This window comes from Micrasema longulum, unplaced genomic scaffold, assembly GCF_059751315.1.
Source record: "Micrasema longulum isolate JH-2025_06_02 unplaced genomic scaffold, ASM5975131v1 h1tg000513l, whole genome shotgun sequence".
In the NCBI taxonomy this organism is placed as follows: Eukaryota; Metazoa; Arthropoda; class Insecta; order Trichoptera; family Brachycentridae; genus Micrasema; species Micrasema longulum.
In genome coordinates, this window is record NW_028277710.1 from 81406 (window position 1) to 100486 (window position 19081).

Genomic DNA, 19081 nt, shown 5'->3' on the forward strand with positions numbered 1-19081 from the left:
TGCAAATACACCCTTCGATTTGAACCAAACTGAAAAAGACATAATACGAGTTATAAATAAAGTATTTTCCATACGTTTTTACGTTAAAGGCATCGCAGTATTTACATCACATTACAAAAATGTTTACGTTTTATTACATAAAAGTTTAATTTACAACCCAAAAAATCACCGTAATATCCTAAAATATATATATATTTACGCGATATTTCATAAATATTAACGTTTTATCGTACAAAAGTTAGTGTTAGATATATCTCATACATATTAACGTTTAATCACACAAACATTCACCTCACAAAACAACGCGTTTACATCATGACACATACATATTTACGTTTTATTACTCAAAATTCGCATCTCACACAAATTAACGCTATACCACAAGCATATTTAACTATCACGCAATTTTGCGTCGTATTGTGCACACATTAATTTACATAATACATAATATTTCATATCACACACACAAAAAATATATATATTTTTTTAACAATACTTTGAGTTTGTCCAAATTTTTGTAGACAAGGACTGGATTCAACTCTATAGGGATCCATATCCACCTGGTCCATGAAGAAGTATAGAAATTGAAAACAAAATTTCAGGCGTTGCCTAGTATGTAAGTGAAATAATTCAATCAGATGAATCTCAGCCGCATAAATAAAGGTTTCAGCTCTTTAACTTCACAAACATCAACATGTGAAAGAATTGAAGGAATATAGATGTTCAAATTATAAAATTTAATTATTTGAAATTCTGTGTTCCGCGGGCCACCTTGTACTGTTTATTTTATACCATGCGCTGGTTGAGTCAATTATATCATATGGAGTGAGTTGTTACGGGCTAACATTTACAACGTATACAAATAGGATAAAAAAATTACAAATTAGATTCCTTAAAATGTTGGCAAGTAAAACCAACTTGATAACTTGTCAAAATGACTACGAAAATCTGTTCCCGATGTGTAAAGTTTTGACGGTACAGAATATGATATACTATCGCCTGGTAACAGAGGACTTCATGGATTTCTATAAAACGCCAATATCACATAAGCATGAAACGCGCCAAAAAGCGAGAGGAAATTTCATAGAAAGAAGAGCCATAAATGCGTATGGAGAGAGGACCAGGGCGTATATACTCCCTCGCATAGTAAAGAGACTCCCGGACGAAATAAAGAATAGTGATATGAATAAAAACAAAGTAAAATTGGTTTTAAAAATCTTTTTCTTAAATTCTAAGTTTAGTGTGTAAAAAAAAAAAATTATACAAAAATGGGGAAACCAAACAATTTAAAACAGTGTCAAAAAAAGTGTTTGTTTATTATTTTTTATATATTTCGTTATCAAAAAAGACTTGATTTACTTGTATTTAATTTTTTTAAACTTTTATTTTATTGATATTTTTAAGATTTTAAAAAAAATATTTTATGTAAACATTATTATATTGCATAAAATATAAATAGCAACGCGTGTAATTATAAGTTAGTTAAATTCCTGACGATGGGTAGTAACCTCGAAACCGGTCGAAGTTTAATTAAAAAAAAAAAAAATTAAGTGGTTTATACAAATTTATAAACAAATAAGTGTAAAATGTCATACCACAAAGTGAAAAATGTTTTTGATAACAATAATTATTATATTGTGTTACAAAAATGTTTAAAGAGAGAAATCCCTGCAAAAAAACTGCTTTTGCAGTTTGGCGGGAATTAAAAAAATTGTTTAGAATTTAAAAAAAAATAAAAAAAATATGGGCAGAATGGTGAATGTTACACAGTGTGTAAAGTGGCCACTTAAACCAGCCAATGAAAGGTCATAAGCCCTGTAGATGCCTAGACTTCTATATTACCCTCTCAGAAATGTTATTCATCTCTGTTGTAATATGTTAACAAAACTTTTCATTTAATATATCTTAGTTTTGTTGTAGGATGTATCAGGAGTTTAGAATCCAGGAAATACAGTGGAGCGTAGTTTCGCTCATACATAAATATCAATATATTATGCCTTTACGTAATATTACGTTTAATTATTTTGTATATTTCTACTCTACACAAAGACACGGCCGTGACTATGACTATTACTCCTCTCCCACGCGCCATAATTTACTTGATACAAATCATTAATAATGCAAACGAATTGCGATCAAATAAATAGCGGAGTTCCTACTAACACCCATGCGTGGGTGTACGTGTGCAAAAATGTTTTTATGCATGTCCTGTTTGGAAAAAAGAAGGCTAAGAAGATATATCTGGCTCGACAAATAACACAGCCTAGACGCTTGCCTCACAGAGGAGATTCCAGTCGATTTCTGATGATATCGCAACAATAACGTCCCTGTTATTGAGCCATCTGGTATTGACTTTAAAAATAGGGACTCATAGTGCGAATAATAAATTAAACCATGACATTAAAATGAAAAAAAAAAGGTTGATTTTGAAATAAAAGTTCAAATAAGCAGGTAATAAAACCTGCAGAAATAGTATTTTGATATTTCCCTTCTTCCAATGATTACTCTAAGTGTTACGGGCTCGCTGATCGACGATGAAGAAAAGACAGTCAGGCGAAGATATTAATATGTCTTGTTTATTGATAAGTTTAGCTTACAGGTGAATGTGAACGTGACCGTTCAGTATTACTTCTAAATTAACAATTCTACTTAGTACTATCAAATTATGCGCTTTTATATAATAATCAAATCAATAGAGCCGCGAGCAAAACAAATAAAGCCGACAGGAAATTTGTCCCAAACAACTTGAGTCAATTCATAATGCGTCATGGTTTTATTCCATATATCTTTCATCCAGACCATGCATGAAGATATGGACCTAAAGCAAACATCTCGTGATAAGACGGTCAAGACTTAGGTAGTTCTATAACATAAGATTTAATTCCAGCTTATTATTTATTAAGAATATCAGCAGTATTAGAGAGAATTAAAAATAGTAAAAGGAACATATATCCACAAACATAACGTAAATTTTAACCAGCATAGGGTGAGTGTGTGTGTGTGAGTGAGTGTATGAATGAGTATCAATTTAATATTGTAAAATAGAGCGCATAAGTACAAAAACAAGAGAATTTGGGACAACTGTTCTACCTTTGTTTTACTACGGGTTAAAACAAATGGTATCTACACACTAGTAAAGATCTATATGTGTACATTTGTGCATAGTATTTGTTAATACTTACGAGTATTTTTGGCGATTGATCGTAGCGGGTGTTAATATATTAGATAAGGTTTTAAATAAAAAGTCAATTTCCCATAACTAAACTTAATGTAGATATTTATATATGTTGTCAGTGTGTCATAATAAATGCAAAATGAAATAATGTTTTTCAAATTCGGTTAGAGAAAACGAAGGATTTCTTTTTCCGATATTCAAAAAAAAATCTCCGCAATTCAATTATAAGTCATTTTTTTGGCTTGCCGTTTAAATTAAAACGGATTAAAAAAACATTTAGATTTTATATTTATATTCTTCAGACATAGAATTAAGAATAGTCTAGACTATTCTTAATTCTATAGCTTCAGAAATAAAAAAATAAACAATGAAATTGTCAGTATGAAGTATGAACATAGAAGGCATTAGGAAATGTATCTCGATAGATCGACTGGCATTAATAAACAAATTAAATGAAAAGCTATACTTACAAACATTTTATAATATTATAATGACTATTATCACTTTGGCACAAGTTTCAATTATGAACGTTAATCACTAACAAGTATTACGTGACATTTTCATTTCACACACTGAAAATTCATTATGAATTGCGCAAATGTATCGATATTTCCTTCTTTGGATAGGTGTTCTCGGCAGACAGACGTCGACGCGAAGGAAAGCGGCTTCCCGCGGCAAGGCGAAGTGTGGGACGGGGTATCGCCGCGCACAGCCTGCCCGTAGCCTCCCGGCGAGTATCGGCAGTCAGCGGCCACGCAGAACTAGCGCCCGCCGGGCTCTACCGCGGACCGCGGCCGGTGGGCGGCGGGCGATATAGCTCACCTCGAAGGCAATAAAGAGAGATCTGCACCGCGACCGGTGACATCACTCGGACCAACAACTGCTCCGGAGTCGGGCGAAACACTCGCGGAATATTCGACTGTGGAAAGTTTACCGCGACGACTGATCCGGAAACTGAAGAAATTACCAATTGGCCGAGGCATGCAGCTAGTCGAGCATGCCGTGAAGTTATGAATGTGGGGTTTCGGTTTCAAAAGCGAAGTAGGTGTGCGTTCTGGTGTCGGTATATGGCGGCCGCGGCGGTGTGGGAGGATGCCCCCCAGCGCAGTTTGACTCGCCGTTTTACCTGTTGCCGCGTCTTTTCGCTCAAGTGACATTCGGGCGATTTTCTTTTGTTTTGGTTTAATGCCGGATAGACAAAAAACTGGTCAGGCAACTGCGGGCGGATGCTTCGTCAGCGCTGGATCCAAATTGGTTTTCATTCCATTTTTGACGGAGCTTTTCGATCGTCTTTAGCAATGTTATTGTTTTCTCAATTTCAAACCGATACTTGATCGTAACCTCATTACCTTTTACAGTAATTAATGATAAAGCGCACGAGACAAAAACAATTGATATTTTTAGAAACGTGGAGAGAAATAGAGTTGAATTTTGTGCACCTACCTGTAATTTTGGTAAACTCTATTTAATGATCCCTTGGTATATTACCTAAATTAAGTAAATAAATTGTTGTGCCGCGAAAACTGCGGGCTAGTATTAAGATATACTTAATGCATTTTAAGCTACGTATCCCTAACTTCCACAGTAATTTACTGCTGTGTGCGTTTTTAACTGTTTTAACTGTATCAATATTATGGCGCTTTATCCCAGCATTATCTTAAATAACTATAATGTGAAATTGAAAAACTTATTTTACTTTCTTCTTCTTACTTTTAACTGTGCAAGATGCAGATGTTAAATGTGTGACATAGATAAGAACCCTTGCTAGATAAACCAAAATAATAATATTGGCAATTAATATATTCGAGAAAAGCATATTTTTTTACAGAAGTATGAATAATAATTTGTTTGGTAAGTTCATATGACAGAGTCGGTAAGCGAGTATTTTGTAAAGGTGTGGTTTGTCATCTAGGTACTTTATTTTCCAAGAAGAAATGTGTCATGTATGATTTGACGAACGAACGCCAATATTATGTAAAATGAATCATTTGTTTGCTGAGTGGTGTTCTTGGATTCCATCTCATTTTATAGGTAATCTATAATCATCTGAAATATTTGTTGTTAATGCGTATTCACACTGAAATATTTCATTGTCCCTGGACTACCTTAAGAGCAAGACTGATCTTACCTTTACGTAACAGACCATGAGAATACGCTGCCCTTGTAGTTTCCATCACTCGTATGCACCATCGGTGATGATGAGTTCATTAAATTAACTGAAATTGAACATGTTAAATACTTAGGACTAACAATTGACATGGACAATTCATATCAACAAATTAATTAGCAAAGTGGCGACATTATCGAGTCTTTTTTAAAAATCCAAAGCTTTGTTCCAAAAACCGAAACATTCTAATGTACGAGGCCTATGTAAAAACTAAAATATGGAAATCAGAACGACAAAAACAGACTACAAAGACAGCAAAATAAAATACTAAAGTTAGAACCTACCCTATCGAACAGCCGCCAAAGAACTTTTTAAGCAAACTAAACAATTAAATGTAACTGAACTCTTTAAACTAGAATTCTTAAAATTTATTCATAAATTAGCCACTGATGTAAAAAAACTGTAGTAAATATGAACACAATACGAGAATATCAGAAAAATATAATTTCCAACCTTCTAAAACGACAATCAAGATTAATAAACCATGGGCTGAAATTATACAATAAACTATCAGACAAAACTAAACAAAAGACCAGACAACCTTTACAAAAGATGTTAAAAATATTATTATTTACAGCAGAATGTGAATTTTAAAAGTAAAAATATTTTGTTAAATGTATGTAACCCGTAAGGGTTTATAAATAAAAAATTAAAATCAATAATATTAATAAAGAAATATCTAAATGGAGACGTAAGAATCACACGTTGGTTAAAGCGACCACTTTACACCAACGACAGATCATAAGTCCTGTAAATACCTAGGGTACCACATTCCTTACAAAATCTTTTATCTTTTGAGATATCTATCTGTCTGTGTTTAATGTATTTAAAAAAATATAGTTTTTACCAATATTCATAATTTCCCCATACGAACCCAATAGTGCATAGGGCACTGAACCGGTATTCCAATTGCAGCGTATCTCGATCAATTTTATTGTGTGGAAGATAAGAAGATCAAGCTTACGCTCCAATTGCCGGTCCAGGAATAATGAAATGTTACAGAGTACATGCACCTTTATAACTAATATCGAACCCGGGACCTGGGCTGCGATCATGAACGGCTATCTTCATCGGTATATATTGAGGCGGTAAAAACTAATATAGATATTTATGTGCAAAAGTGTGTTTATTTGTATGAAAATTTAAAGTATCTTCGTCGGTAGCCGGTAATTGAACATGTTTAGAAAAACAAACTATAAAAATATTCTATTTTTCACACAGAAAACTAAGTTATACTTTGTAGATAAAATTGAAGAAAAATTTTTTACTTCCCATCAGAATACGAACCCTGAAGTATGGTACGCGAATGCGATAACCTACGAAGTGGTCTTATCTCCACTCGAATTCCGTTTTGGGGATTTTCATCGAGTCTAAAACACTCGTCATTTTGGTTCGATTTCACACAAAGAACTGTATTCTTCATCCGCTCTGACGTGGAGAATTTATTTTACTTGAGTGAAGTGAATAAATACGAATGTTAAAAAATAGGCAGAATACGAAATGTTAAACAGTATGTAAAGTGGTCACTAAAACCAGGCAAAGACCTTACCTTATAGTCTGATACTTTACGGATCTGGGCTTGGAGGGGGAGATTTAGCAAAATGTAATCTCTCGCCTTCCACACAGTAGCCAGGATATTAATAGACTTGGGCTTAGAGGGCGAGAACTATTAACGGGGAACCGTCACAATAGATCTTCACAGATCGCAGTGACGTCAGGAGCTTGAATAGCACTGACCCCCACCTCTAAGAATAAAAATATAAGTTTTTAGAATTTAGATCTAAATACCTCCCTAGGGAGGAAATCCAGTATATCTGCAAACGTTTGGACATACTCAAAGCATTGTTGAATTGACTGCCTGGTATAGGAAGAAATATGAAAATTGTTTTCAGGCGTTGCCTAGTAGGTGAATTGGTTCTGCCGGATGAATCTCACCCACATGATAAAGGCTTCAGATCTTTTACTTCACAAACAGTCAACAGATGGAAGAGTTGAGGAAATGCGGGTATTTAAACTCAGGAATAATGGTGAATGTTATACAGTGTGTAAAGTGGACACTTAAACCAACCAAGACAGGTCATAAATCTTGTAATTGCCCATATTCCCTTCTCATTTTTTTTTATCATTTACTTCCATATCCTTTCTTTACCGCCTCTCTAAAATAGTGGCTTGGCGGGTTATTCCTTAAAAATGACGTTCTCCGTCTCTATTGAAGTATCTATTATAGATAATTACAATAACGAATTCGATTTTTTTTATGTGGTTAGTCAACCGAAATCTTAGAATGAAGATGAGTGAGATAATTATAAATGATTGTGGGTCTCACGGTATAGATTCTTTAAACTACAGTAGTTTTCAATCTTAATAAAACAATGAAAACTTTCTTTTTCATTTGATCGTTTGTTCTCCAAGTTCCATTTCTTAATAAAAAGAAGCATAAAGAAACTTCAATTAGAAAAATATTAAAGTTCCGAAATTTAACACACTAGGACAATAAGCGTATAAAAGTGTTAAATTTTATTCTGTACTTTTCGGACATTTTCAAAAAGCATCGTACAATTGATTTATTTCCTACAAATGTTTTTTTTAAAAGTACAAGTTGTCAATTTTATAGTTTGATATTTAAATGCAGATAAATAAAATTAAGTAAAAAGTAATTTTAGGTGCAGTAAAAACAAAAAAAAGAATGTTTGGAAAATGTCCGTTTTATGAATTCGGTCTCATGAAACGGACACACTTACTGGCATGAAAAATGTATTCATCAAACATTAAAACGTTTTATTTTAAAAGTTTAAATGAAATTTATAAAATTACGAGCTGAACCCGGCAATACTTTGCTATTGTAGATTTAAGTTCATACTCGTATATGGACTAAATTAACAGAATCGAAAGTTTAATTTCAATTATTGTATTTAGTCCAGATTGTACATTAGAGTGGGCCGATGATGTATGAAGTTTTTTTTTTAGATATCAAAGTGAAAGGGGTCTAAAAAGTTGCCTTTTGGATCGCATTGAACGTAAAAATTATTAAAAAAAATATTCCATACTACTTTTGGCCCTCAACAGAAGTTTGAAGTTTATAACTGTCTGAGCATTTTTTAATTATCTATATTGATATTTTTTTTTTTTGTTCGTAAAGATATAACTTAATCACATCACAAGTTCAAACAAGTTTTAAAACTACCGAAATGCAAAAAGTTTACACTCCGCGGAACTGATTCCGTTGAGCGCCTGACGAATATTGACGAAAACAATGGCACATTAAAACAATGCTACCCATTTATTACAAAACAAAGTGCAACTCACGCCCTTGGATGCTTATATAATAAGATTTAATGCAGATTATACAATTTGATTAGACTGATTTTCTTACTTAAATACGAAATGACAGCCGGTTTAGGGCAAAAAATGGACTTTTTTGAAAACTTCGAGCTCTGGTTGAGAGCCAAAAGTAATATCAAATATTTTTTTGTATATTTTTTGCATCCCGAGTAATCCAAAAGGCAACTTTTTAGACGCCTTTCATTTCGAAATTCGGAAAAAAAAATATCGGCCCACATATACATTATTATTTTTTGTGTTTTGGTTTACATAAACTATGACGACAAAGAATTTTGATAAATAGGTATTTGAACATTGTTTTCCTGTCACTGTCTCGCAGATGCCTCCCCGATACTGTGCGAAAAAGACAACTGCGTGTCAGACCTTTTGTTAGAATAGATAAAATCAACGTTTCGTTGTCCTGTTCCCGGCACCTCGAAACTAAACCGATGTTGTTATTTTATTTACACAGAGTATCAGAATAAAATTTTCTGTAACAGTACGTTTTGAGTTTTTTATAAATAGTTATATTTGTAGTACTGTGCGCCCGAAGACAGCAGATTAAACTGTGCTTTTTACGGGTTACGATGGTTCTAGTTCCTATAATAAAACATTTTTCAAAAAACAAAACAATACCGACACGCCAATGGTAAATATGTATTGTGTGTAAAAAAATCACTGCTTTAGTGTTATAATCCAGAGAGAAAATACGGGTATACGTTTGTGTGAAGAAGGGCCGGACCGCGTTTCCTCTTAAGATTAAACATTATTAAGTATACTTACAAATCTTTCCTTCATAATGCTTTTATGTAACCATAAAAAGAGGTTTGGTGTTCTTAAATAAAAGCATTGACCTGTTAGAACACATAGACTCACCCCAAGCCCTCTAAAATTATGACACTTAACGCTTGCCCAAACGCTCAGTCATCGTCAACGCATATTTAGTCATTCTTTATAGCTTGATATGTCATTTGAAACTCAAATGCCTGTTTGTGCATGAAAGTTGTAAAAACTGTTCGGATAAAAGGAAAAAATATGGTGTAACTTTTCATTTGTAAGTAGGTGCCTAGGTACTTGTTTATGATTGAATTCCAAATCTATAAACAATTAATATTAAAATATTGAATTTAACTAGGTACCTAAGTACTGTTTACGTTTGAATTCCAAAACACGAAATACTTCATTTTCAAATATATATATTTTTTTGCAAATGTCAAACTCTGCTTTCCTCACCAACAAGGGTGCACTCTAAATGGGAAAGCGATTTTCAAAAATGTATTAATGTCAGTTAATATTATTTTGGTAATACCAAAAATCCAGTAAAAAGAAATAAATGGGTGGAAATTATAAGGAATTTAAGGAAATAATCTGATTGGGATCCATAAAATAACGAATGTCGTTTGTAAACATTCATAACCATTTTTTTTTGGTCACGAAAAAGTAACATCTTTCTAATTTTTTGCATGTGCATTCTCGACGAATGCAACACTGGTGAGCGATGCAAAAAACATTTACGTTCCTAGCTTTTTTCTACTAAATAAATTGCAGATTTTAAAAGACATAAGTATGCACGTGGCAAAGATCTACATTTCGTTGAAAACCGGACGTAAATCGGTCGCATAAATCAGCCCATCGAGGACACTCACACGAACATTGCCTTTTGTATATATCGATAAGATAATCGAATTTAGAAACTAAAGACATATAAAACAAAAATACAAAGTAATTGTCCGTCAAAAGTAAACGTGGAGATTTCTTTGCAGGTTTGACGAATGCTGCGTAGTATCACGTCTGATCATGATGAAAGTCCTAATAATAAATAAAGTCACGGAAGGCAACCCAAGAAATGAAATGCCATTTTCTGTGTACTAGTAACGTGTCTATTTAATTATACGTCATTGACCTACCCACCAAATTGTTTAGTAAATAAAACGTGTATGTAATTATTCCAGCCAATACAAAGTCACCTTTTAATTTCAATATACAATGTCACGATAATTGTCGACTATTTGATCAGCTTGCAATAAAAATATTTTGCCCTAACAAGGCCAGTATTTTGTATTTATAATTTTCAGAACGCGTGTTATCAAAATAGAGCAGTGTCTACTAATATTTTCATTGCTTTTTGTTTGTGGAAATATCTTTCATAATGGAGAAATTCCAACTATTTAAACGTGTGAACATTTTTTATTTCTTTGCTTAGTTTCATAATATTTATGAATACTGCATACGTTTATATAAGCGAAAATGGTTTATTTATAACGAATAAAATTGAAATAATATGCAATCATACACAAAGCTTATAAATAGTAGGTACCTACGTAAGTAGTAAAACTTTAATTTATTTTTAATATTATTAGATTAGAATCATAAAGATTCAAATACATTCTAGTAATGGGTTACTTTTAAAACTGCGCATTTAAAAAAGTCAAAATAGTCACTTTACAGTAAGTATTTTGATGTTTGTTCGGAGATATTTGGGAAGAAAAAAAACAGTTTATTTATCGACAGAATCAAGAAAGGGGTGCTGCGTTGGTTTGGACATGTAAAGCGAATGGACAGCGAAAGAACGGCTAAAAGGATCTACAATGCGAATGTAGATGGATGCAGAAAACGAGGAAGACCGAAAAAGACATGGCACGATCAAGTCCATAAAATACTTGAAGATGGACATGTCAAAAGTAGGAATAATCGACGTGCGTGCATGAGAAGATATATGAATGTAGAGGAAGCGAGGTCTGTATGCCAAGAGTGATATTTTTTATTATTTATTTATTTCTTTTATTTATAAATCATATAACACAAAGTATTTTACAAGTATAATACGTTGAATTACATTTCTAGGAGTTACATTGAAGGTTTTGTTTAGGCTGTCCTACTGTGGTTTTACTATGTTATATATTTGGTTTTGTTAATATTTAAAGTTAAGAGATTGTTATCCAGCCAGATTTTTATTATATTGACACCGTTTTGAGCCGTAGAATAAGTTTCATCCTATTTGTCACTAGGAAAAATTCAAGCAGTGTCATCTGCAAATGCAATTATATATTTTTTTATGTGTTGACACACTATAATTTTTTATGTCTGACGACATAAATCATTAATACACAAAATAAACAAAATCGGTCCCAAAATACTACCTTGCGGTACACCAAAATCAATAGTTTTTTCTTCGCTAGTAATATTATCTATTTTTATAATAATTATAATATTTCTAGAAATTAGCGAGTGAAGGCGTATAAAAAAAAAAAAAAAATCATATGTATTTTTGTAACAATACCCAATAAGTAAATATTCATCATACTAAATACTTAAATACTCAATTTTTATTTCCGACTTACTTTTTAAAATCTTTTAATCGCGTTGAAAGTTTGACATTAAGGCTGATCACATTACGATCATGAACAGATGATCGAGGCATTTGGTGTCGCAATTTAGTGACCTATGCACCATCCGTTAGGGATAGGGGCAAGATGATGGCGCTGATATTATTTAGAAATAATGGTATTCTAAAATTTGTGGGTTTGTGATGAAATGAAACTGTAATTTTTATATGTTTTTTCATATTTGAAGCGCTAACTTTGGGGTTATTCATTAGTAAAAGATTTACTCTAATATTAAAGTTTACTTAACTTAAGATGCATAAATAATAATAACTTTTCTGAATTCGCAAACCGCCTATCAAAATATTTTTAATTTTAATAAAAACACTGGATTTAAAGTTCTTCATGCTGAAAATTATGTATTAAAATTAGACAACTTGGAAATCCTAGAAATTAAAAAGCTATTCATAATAAGAAAATAATAATAAATAACCAAATAAACAATATTTCCTTTAGTTCTCTCCCGTCTAGTTTAAAAGATCGTATCCATCTCACCTTACACTTCCCATCTTTACAAGAACAACATGAAAGCCTAGCGGCCTCCGTGGTGTAATGGTCAAGACGCTTGACTCACACTAACTTTCCTTCTTTTTCTTGTTTTCTTCGTATTTCTTTTAATTTAATTTACATGAATAATACTGTTTCAATTACTTATCATTTTATTTTTTATATGGTTTAAACTTTTAACCATCGTCGCTTTATTTTATTACAATGAGGAACTTCAGCCTTGCGGGAAATCGGATACAATATATGTTTTCTCGTGCGCGGTAAAAATTGGAGCATTAAATTGTACGGCAAAGTTTCCTGAAAATGCACGAAAAAAATCATATAAACAAACTACTTTGAACGACGTCACTGGTTCATATAAATCAACCAATGGTAATACAGTTATAGAAGATTTTCGGTTTGTTCGCCTTAAATGGACCAATGGGCAGAACCGATCAAGAATAAGCGGAAGAGAACCTCTGACGTTGCACGCGGTAAATTACGCGGTTCAGAAATACAAAACTTTAAAAAATCATAGCGCTGATAATACGATATTTAAAAATTGAAAAAAAATATTGTTTGGCTTAGTTTAAAAGTCTTTAAACAAATATATAAAAAAATACCACTGAACTTCTTCATTAAATGAATACATGTTATTGGATGGTAGGCCCTACAATTTTTATGTGTATATTTTTTATCGTCTCTATTGATAATAACTGTTTGTATTCTAAATAAATAAAATAAAATATCAATTTTATTGAAATTTCATAGCAACAGCTTTAGGACATTGCGTGTTACATTCCAGCAAATTTATAGGATGAAGGCGTACATAATATGACGTCACTCCAGAAAAAATAACGCCAGCGCATTGGACCATCTACCCACTACAACTGAATAGACGAATAATGTACTAGATGGCATGGCCAAACTAAGCGTTGTATGTTTACTAACAAAACACACGCCGTAGGGTGGTTAACTTTACCGTCATATTTACAGCCTCGAGTAGAGCCTTCTTCAAACCCCAGTTCATTTTAAACGTTGATTTAACAACAGCATGTTCTGTTAACTACGTAACAAAGTCAACACTCCATATTTTCATAAAATTTCGCTTTCAAAACGCCTAACTGTCAAACCTTTGCGTGATTTGCATAACTTCATCACCGCAGATGTGTTTTTCAATTTTAGTTTTATCTCTGACGCAGATAAACATTTTCAGTAGATTTTCGGCTTTATTGGAAGTCGTAAATAAATGTATTTAGCATATAAATACATTATCATCAATATTTTGAGTTTGTCCAAATTTTTGTAGACAAGAACTGGATTCAACTCCCTGGGGAGCTGTTTATATTAACATATTACAACAGACATGAAGAACATTTAAGAGAAGGTAATATATAAGTCTAGGCATCTACAGGGCTTATGACCTGCCAATGCCTGGTTTAAGTGGCCACTTTACACACTGTGTAACATTCACCATTCTGCCTATATTTGAACATCTATATTCCTTCAATTCTTTCATCTGTTGATGTTTGTGAAGTTAAAGAGCTGAAACCTTTATTTATGCGGGTGAGATTCATCAAATTTAATTATTTCACCTACATACTAGGCAACGCCTGAAAATATTATTTTTTCAATTGCAACCTGCGAAGATTCTTGAAAATGTACGAAAAAAATAATAAACATGATTTTTATAAAAAAACTATTTTGAACGACGTCACTACCTTTTCCAAATCAAACAACCATAGTGCTGCGATAGAATTTCGGTTTACTGGAAGCCAATTCAGCAATCAGCAGAACTCACCGAAGAGAACTTATGACGTCACACTCGGAGTAATTTCAAAATTACAAAATTATTCAAAAACCACTGAACTTCCTTATTGTGTATAACCGCTTATCGACTTTGTGTCCAGTACATGACTGCTGGTTTCGTCAGGACACTAGTTGAACTAACATGCAAATCGCCATAGCGCTTGCACAAAAATATAAAACAATGAGCTGATAGGACACATGATGTTAATAGGTAGCACCAAGTGCACTGATTATACTATAAAAAAATTTAACTACCGCTCCGACAAGATCAAACTTTAAAAAAAAAATACTTCAACAATTTTTTGAGTTTGTCCAAATTTTTGTAGACAAGGACTGGATTCAACTCCCCGGGGAGTTGTTGATATTAACATTTTAGAGAAGTATAAAAATTTAAAAACAGACCTATTTTGGAATGTAGAAATTCCCTTTTCTAAAATGTTGTAATACGTTAAAATTAACAGCTCCCCAGGGAGTTGAATCCAGTCCTTGTCTATAAAAATTTGGACAAACTGAAAACATTGTTGAAAAATTCACCTGGTCCAAGAAGAAGTATAAAAATTAAAAAGCATTTTCAGGCGTTGCCTAGTTTGTGGGTGAAATAATTCAATCATACGAATCTCCTCCGCAACAATAGAGGTTTCAGCTCTTTAACTTCACAAACGTCAACAGATGGACGAATAGAAGGAATATAGATCTTCAAATATAGGCAGAATGGTAAATGTTACCGCAATTTGATTCCAATTTTCTAATAGTGAGTTATTTACTCGTTAAATATGCCCACCAAATTGAAATATTGGGATAAATCATAAGGACGGAAATATGTTCAAATAACAAAGTACACAAACACATTGACAAAATTGGTCTGTTTTCCAATGACGACATTCGTGTATAATAATTGTGGCTCTATTTTGAACAACGAGAGAAATTCTCACGTTAGCGTTATTTAAAGAGTTTTTTAAGGACAAAAAATGCTTTTGTTAGCACACACGTTCGACGCATAGTTTGCACAATGGAACAGTTCAAAGCGACCGTAGGCCGCTTAATATTTTATTTTAGCAAACAAATAGGTATATAGCACGTGCATAAATATAATGTAAAGTATTTATTTAGATAGTTGTATAAATAAAATTTAAACACCTAGTTATACCTTAACTAACTATTTTTATATTATTTATTGAGTCATAAACATTTGTGATTAAAATAAGTCGGAACTTCCCTTACACTAGGGTTAAAAAATAAGATATTACGCTTTATAAAAAAAGTGACGAACTAGAGAATTAACTTAGAGTAGAATAAATTATTGAAACATCGTAGTTTTTTTTTATTTCAGGTTAAATTTGATCGTAAAGTTTTTTTTAAGTATTTTTATTTTATTTTTTTATGTCGGCCACTAGGCGAAGTGGTCAGCGCATTTGCCTACCATTCAAGAGGTTGACATGAAATATTCATTCAAAAAGGTATTTTTACACTAGAATATTTCATAGTCCCTTCATAATCAAAGCCCCGGACCCCGATTATAATCGGAAGTTAACATTTATCTTATATTTTATCTACAAAATAAAATTGGGTTTTTTGTATGAAAAGCAGAATATGCATAAAATTTTTCTTCTAAATATGTTCAATTATAGGTTACCGACGAAAATACTTCAAATGTTCATGCAAATATACTCATTGTCGTACACAAATATCGGTTTTTCCTTTTAGACAGTCGAAGATAACTCTGTTAGCTTCCCATTGTAATCGGGGCCCAGGGACTATGAAATATTCTAGTGTTTACCTTTCACAGTAAAATACGGTTTTAGCGGCTTGTCATTTTTTTTTAATTCACTAGTAATTGCGTTTCATTGGGACTGAAATTGTCAGCCTGATAACGATAAATGTTTTTTTTAAACTTACCATAGAATCAGTGAGCTGGCCAACGTCTGAAACATAGTTATGACTTATTGTTTATTTACCCGCTTGTGTTAATGATCGATATACGCTGCATTTGATGTTAGATCGCAGTACCTAATGCATTATTAAGTGATGTTTAAATAATACACTTTTGCTAGTTACGTCAACATCTTTTCGAGGCAAGGTCAACATACCTAAAAAGGTGCTAAGTGTCTCACCGCTCCCACCTCGTGATGGTATGATGGCATAATTAACATTGTGAATTCACAATCGATTATTTACAACAGAAAAATTACGTTTATTTATGTGCTACGAGCTAAACCCGGCAATGCTTCGCTATTTATTTACTTATTATACAGGGTGTTCATTAAACCCTGCCACATCCGAAACCACGATGATCAGTAAGAGCAAGAAGACATATTGGCACAATAAAATAAATTTTTAGAACGAATAATTTATTTTTTTTAAATATTAAAAAAAAAACAAATGGTTGCTAACTTTTGCAGGACAGAAACGAGGAGGAGGGAGGGGGGAGTCTGAACCGCATGGCCGCGCCCCCTTCGCTTCTCCCCTGCAGAAGTAAGCAACCATTTGTTCTTTTTAATATTTTATTTTTACAAATTTTCTTGGTTATAAATAAATTTTAAAATATGCCAACATGTCTTCTTGCCCATACTGATCATCGTGGTTTTGGATGTGACAGGGTTTAAAGAACCCCTGTATTTACGGCCTAAGCAAATTACAACAGTTTCACGAAGAAACATAAATACAAGAAACTGAACAAAAATAACATAAAACTAGGCAGCAAGGACAAATGAGGGCAATAAAATAATGGTATACAATATATTCATAAAAACGAAAAACATAAGACTTCGAGTTAAACCATGCCAATCCAACCTCATCCCACACTGTTTTAGTCGCGAAGAGATCTACGAAAAGCTGGAAGATCTATTCCAAAGAATTCCAAATCGTGTAATGAATTGACTAATCTACACATTCTGGACATTGGGGCATAAAAACCAAAAGTTGCTCTTAGAAGATTTAATAAATAGCAGATTTCGACTTCTGGTGACATGTTTGGGAACATGAAAAGAAATTGATTGCAACAGAGATGGGGCATCACTTAAAGCATTAAGTAAATTGAAAATGCATATAAGGTCCATCTAAGTTCTACGTCTCTCCAATGAAGACGGATTAAGAGATTGCTCTATTTCAAAATAGGAATAATTACCCCTTTATAACCCGAGCAACCATGCCACTTTTCTTATAAAACGGTGCTGGACAGACTCGATATGAGTCAATATGAGTCCTGTAGAATAGAAACCAAATAGGAGAAGCGTATTCTAGTTGGATTCGAACTAGCAATAAAGAGTTTTGATGGTATTAATATTTTTGAAGTCCGTCGTCATTCTATTGATAAAACCGAGAAGTTTGAGAGATTTGTTATGATAGGAGATCAATGTGTTCATGATAGAAGAGTTTACTATCTAAATCTAATACTTCAGCATTACTATGTCAAGATTCTTTATTCACGAAACCATTGAAAGCTATTGCTTGATTTAAGTATATATATTTCCATATAGATTAAATAAACACAATTGAAAGTTTGATATCTTTTATTATATTTAGTTCAAATTGCAAATGAACATATACATTATTATTTTTGTGCTTCGGATTTTATAAATTGTAAGGATATGCGTGACAGGGAATTTTGAAAAATATATACATATTGATTGAACATTGTTTTTCTGTCTCTGTCTAGCAGATGCCTCCCCAATACTGTGCGAAAAAGACAACTGCATGTCTGGCCTTTTATGCCTAACTAATTTATTTACACTAGTGCCATAACCCAGGGAGATAATAAGGAAATACGTTTTTATGAAGAAAAATCAGACCGTGTTTCCTCTTAAGAATAAACATTATTGAGTATATTTACAAAGCTTTACTTCATAATGCTTTTACGCAACCATAGAATCAGATTTATCATCATCATCCCCTTTCCGCACCTAATGGTGCATAGGGCACTGCATTGGCACACCAATCGCAGCATATCTTGATCATTTTTGTTAAATGAAGGTAAGATGATCAGACTTACGCTTCAGGTACTAGTCCAGAGGCTATGAAATATTGAAGTGTGAAAACACCCTTTTCAATAAATATTTCATATCAACCATGTCGGGAATCGAACCCGAGACCTCTTGCATGGTAGGCAAACGCGCTGACCATTACATCACGAGGCCGACATAGAATCAGATTCGGTGTTCTTAAATAAAACCACCGACCTATTAATACACATGGACGCACCCTGAGCCCTCTAAAATGATGATACTGTTATCTCTCCCTACTGTTATGTGCCGATGTAGTGTAGCACACAGAGATTCAATATTCGAAGTCCAACAGATCAATTGAGAAGACACGAAGATGTTGTATATTAATTTATTTACTTGAAAGACATTACATAAACCATTTTACTATTACACTTGAAAGCTCCCGTGTACATTAAAACCAAGTACTACGTCAGAGGGACGTAGTAACCTCGAGAGATCACATTTCTAATTCTTCCTCAAAGGACTGTGTAGGAACTTATATAATACAATTTTGAGTCCTTGTGGAAGGGATAAGCAAAGATAAAAATATTTATTTTTATCTTCACGGTTATTTATGTCTACATGCCCCATTTGGCGATGCATGTGGTACTTTACTAATGGATTCTGTTAGTTGCCTTTTAAAATAGCAGCTGTAGATAACAGAATTTAAAATACATGGTTTTGGGATTACAAATAACGATATGTCATTCCATAGAGGAGACCCATTATTTTAGCCGATGGCTAAAATACTATATGCATC

General features: G+C 32.9%; 1 protein-coding gene across 1 annotated transcript in view; it reads right to left on the reverse strand.

The window, feature by feature from the left end:
- LOC148280903 (thioester-containing protein 1 allele R1-like) overlaps positions 1 to 4224 on the reverse strand; it is a 42094-nt gene extending 37870 nt beyond the window's left edge. Inside the window, exon 1 of the mRNA XM_088227608.1 lies at positions 3646 to 4224. Coding sequence (XP_088083734.1) covers positions 3646 to 3651 — 6 coding nt within the window. The 5' untranslated portion in view covers positions 3652 to 4224. The remainder of the gene's footprint in view (positions 1 to 3645) is intronic.
- Between the last annotated feature and the right edge of the window lie 14857 nt (positions 4225 to 19081).